General features: G+C 36.4%; 1 protein-coding gene across 4 annotated transcripts in view; it reads right to left on the bottom strand.

Moving 5' to 3' along the window:
- Dpp10 (dipeptidyl peptidase like 10) overlaps nucleotides 1-3,939 on the bottom strand; it is a 1,452,235-nt gene that overhangs the window by 8,245 nt on the left and 1,440,051 nt on the right. For all 4 annotated transcript variants that reach the window (XM_021198715.2, XM_021198714.2, XM_029538361.1 and 1 more), the window contains exons 22-24: nucleotides 1,444-1,543; nucleotides 1,147-1,205; nucleotides 954-1,026 (exon numbers count right to left, since the gene is read on the bottom strand). In XM_021198715.2, the coding sequence (XP_021054374.1) occupies nucleotides 954-1,026; nucleotides 1,147-1,205; nucleotides 1,444-1,543 (232 nt within the window). The remainder of the gene's footprint in view (nucleotides 1-953; nucleotides 1,027-1,146; nucleotides 1,206-1,443; nucleotides 1,544-3,939) is intronic.

Here is a 3,939-nt window from a genome sequence, read left to right on the forward strand (position 1 = left end):
TCTTTCTTCTTCTTCTTTTTCTTCTTCTTCTTCTTCTTCTTCTTCTTCTTCTTCTTCTTCTTCTTCTTCTTCTTCTTCTTCTTCTTCTTCTTCTTTTCTCTCTCTCTCTCTCTCTCTCTCTCTCTCTCCCTCTCTCTCTCTCTCTCTTCTCTCCTTCTTTTCTTTTTACATACTACATTGTTATGAGAGGCTTCTTACACAATAAAACAGAAGGATTTGGGAACCAGTCATGGTCTGCTTCATGTGGAATCCATCATTGTTTTCCTGTGTCTGGTTTTCATTTCAGGTGGTTTGCCAGGTTTACACATGGCTTTTAGAGCTCAAAGCTCCAGAATGTAATTTTAACTAAAAGACACACATATACACACTTATATGCAAACATGAAGCCACACACCTGAACACTCAAACATATTCAAACCAAATAGACCACTTACTTACCTGCTTCTATCCCCTAAACACACTCCATCTCATGGGCTTTCCTCCCTACAGTTTCTCTCTCTCTCTCTCTCTCTCTCTCTCTCTCTCTCTCTCTCTCTCTCTCTCTCTCTCTCTCATCTCTTTCTGCCATGATTTAACCACTTTTTCACATTAAATTATTTTGTTCCCTAGTCTACACTATTTCTTATATGATCTGTGGTTGCAATTGACCAGTGGCTGCTGTATATAAGATTGGAAGATTACAGTTAAAAATCTCACAATAGGGAATGGTATTGGATAGCACTACCTTAGTTTGAGGCCAGTCTGGTCTACAAAGTGAGCATCAGGACAGCCAGGACTGCACAGGGAAACCCTGTCTCGAAAAACAAAACAAAACAAAAAAACAAAACAAAACAAAACTCTCATCCTCCATGTCACTTCCTGTACTCTTGTTCAACAGCTTTCTATGACCACCTGGAAACAAATTCTACATCTAAGTTGTGTCCTCAGAAAGGAGAAGCAAATACAACACTTACTATCAGCTGTTCCGTGAATTATTAATAAATTTTCTTCTTTTAAACCATGAATGTTATGCAGTACACTAGATGCCTGCAAGAAAAACACAAGTATTTTTATATGTAGAGATATCTGAATGGAAGGAATTCAACCTAGTCCTTGTAACAAAAATGCCTTTTGCCTTTTATTCTTGTATTTTTTGTATTAGTCTACCTGGTAAGTGCTCTCTTCCTTTGATGGCATGCCAAGGTACCGTTCAGAGAAAGCTGAGGCTGTGACACAGGAAGAAAGAAATCTGAATGAGCAAAATGTATCCTGTTTCATCATTTATTTATGCCTTTCAAATGTAATTGTCACGCTCCAGTAAAATCAATTGCATAAAGGAGGTGATAACTCACAACAGACTTTAATAACACATGATAAATGAGCTCAATTGAGTTTCTCTGCATTGGGATTTTCTTGTCCACCAATCAATACCTTATATTAGATCTGTCTGTAGGACATACTCACCATACAACTTCATGTCTGAGATGGGTGAAACCACGGCTCCACATTTGAAAAACTTCTCATCTGATTTTAAGATCAATGATGCGATGTAGCCCCCATATCCCTGAACAAAAAATAATATCTTTATAATAATGATTCTTCACAATATTTGTACCTTTTGATCACTGTTTAATAATGCACATGTTCCAATGCCTCAAAATGTAAAAAAGAATGCAAAAAAGATCTCTGTGTACATATAAAGATTTAACGGCTGTTTAAAAATTTATACAACAGGTTATTTTAATAACTAAGTAAAATATGAAATTAATTATGTATCACAAAATATCATGATTTTACACCATATATCCTTGAATTGCTCCAAATAATTTAAAACAAGGGAAATGAAATACTCTTTGTGTATTATCTTAAGGCAACTTCATGTGTATTCAAGTAGAATACTTAATAATAATGATGCTTCTGTACATTCAGGAAAGAAAAGTAAAACATATAAAATACAGACTACAACTTTACACTCTACCTGAAATTTCTTGCAGGGACTTAGGACCTATCACTCCAATGTTTGACTCTAAGAATGCAGAATCTGATGCATGGGGGTGAATATGCCTTTATGGCATAAGGATGATTTTGGATGATAATCTTGAGAAATTATAGACTGGGGCCACCTGATAGCTTATAAGGTAAAGTGTTTTATGTGCAAGCATGAGGTGTGAAGTTTGATCTTCCAGAACCCAAGTTTATAAAACTAAAAAGGTGACCATGGTGGTACACACTTAAGTCCTGGTGTTGGGAGGTGGAAGTGAGTGGAGACCTGGTGCTAAGCACCACCCCCAGCCACCTGGGGGCTGGCTGGTGAGTGAGTTTAGCTTACTTGGTGAGTTCTACTATAGTTAGAGACCTTGTCTCCAAAATCAAGATAGATGCTAAGAAATGACAGCTGTGACTGTCTTCTGTTTTCTGCATGTAGTTACACGTTTGCAAATGTATGCACCTCTTCACACACAAACATTTAACACATACACAAAGAGAAGAAAAAAAAAAAAAAAGAAACTCTGTCAGACATAAACCAGACAGGATTCGTGTGGTTGTAAGACATTTATATAGGGAAATCTGTATATAAGCATATCTTCCCTCTGCTCTAGAAAGAAAAGATGCCTAAATTCTTAAACTCTCACCAGTGGATAAGGACACCTAGTAAGTAGGAAAAGAGAGTGAGGAGAAAGGGATAGGAAGAAGTAAGACAGAAGACACAACTAAATCTGAGAGAAGAGGGATGGGGGGGGCTGAGGGACAGGAAGTGGAAGAGGAAGAAAAGGAATAGGGTCACTTCTCAGGGCTCCATTACAGCTATCACTTTGTCACATAGACATGTGACATTCTGTAGTGGAATATAGACCTTAAATATAATGACAGTACCATTCAGGAACACAAAACAAAACAAAAAAACAAAAAGAAAACAAACAAACAAACAAACAAAAAACAAAAGTAAAAACCCTAGCAACCTTTCTATAATAAATAGTGTAATTCAGTAATTAAGTAGATGAGAAGTTTGGGGTTTTCTTTTTCTTTTTTTTTTTTTTTTCTGTTTTTAATTTTTTTCCCACAAGTATCTCTCTAGCATAAGCTGGACTCTACCTCCTGCCTCAGATTCTTGAGGGGTATGATTCAGGTATGCTAAGATCTTTCATTTTAAACAAACTTTAAGAGGAATGTCTGTGGTATTTTTGGACAATGATTTCTTATTATATTTTAATTTTGATGTGTTCATTTGCAAACACATGTGCATGTCCCAGTACTGGATCATGTGGATGTCAGAGGACAACTTTCCAGACTCACTTATTTGCTTCCACCACCACATAGGTCCCAGGGATTAAACTCAGGACATCAGACTTTTTGGCAAGCATTTTTTTCACCATTTTGCCATTTTGCCAGCTGCTGTTCAACATTTTAAATTATTAATTTTTTATGGTGTACTAATAAAATAGAGATGCCTTGCAGAAATTTCTCCCCACTAGAATTCCCTAGATTCTTAGAACAAGATAGGAAAAAACAAAGAGCAAGGGAAAACAAGCCAGCCAATGCAAATCTAAGGAGATTCTCAGGCAGGGAAGAAGCCCCACCTACAGCTCTCTTGCTAAGGTCAGGGGTACACATACTTTGCTTCCTGCTTCATGAGGAGCTGTGTTTCACCATTTTTTTAATATGAAAATTTGGGATATAATGAAGCTAAATAATCTTTAAGACTTAATAATAGAGAAAGCTGTGGAATTTAAATATCAAATCCAAAATGTGGGTTTAATTTGATTTATCTCAGAGAAATAACTTCTGCTTTTTAAAGGAGAAATCAACACTGGCAGAAATTATAATAAATTAAGTTTTAATTGCTCACCATCCTCTCAATCATTTCATGTTTATTCACTGAGGCAAAAGTTGAACCTGAACTAGCTTTTGGAAGACAGAATTGTGTGTGTGTGTGTGTGTGTGTGTGTGTGTGTGTGTGTG

This window comes from Mus pahari, chromosome 5, assembly GCF_900095145.1.
Source record: "Mus pahari chromosome 5, PAHARI_EIJ_v1.1, whole genome shotgun sequence".
NCBI classification, from domain to species: domain Eukaryota; kingdom Metazoa; phylum Chordata; class Mammalia; order Rodentia; family Muridae; genus Mus; species Mus pahari.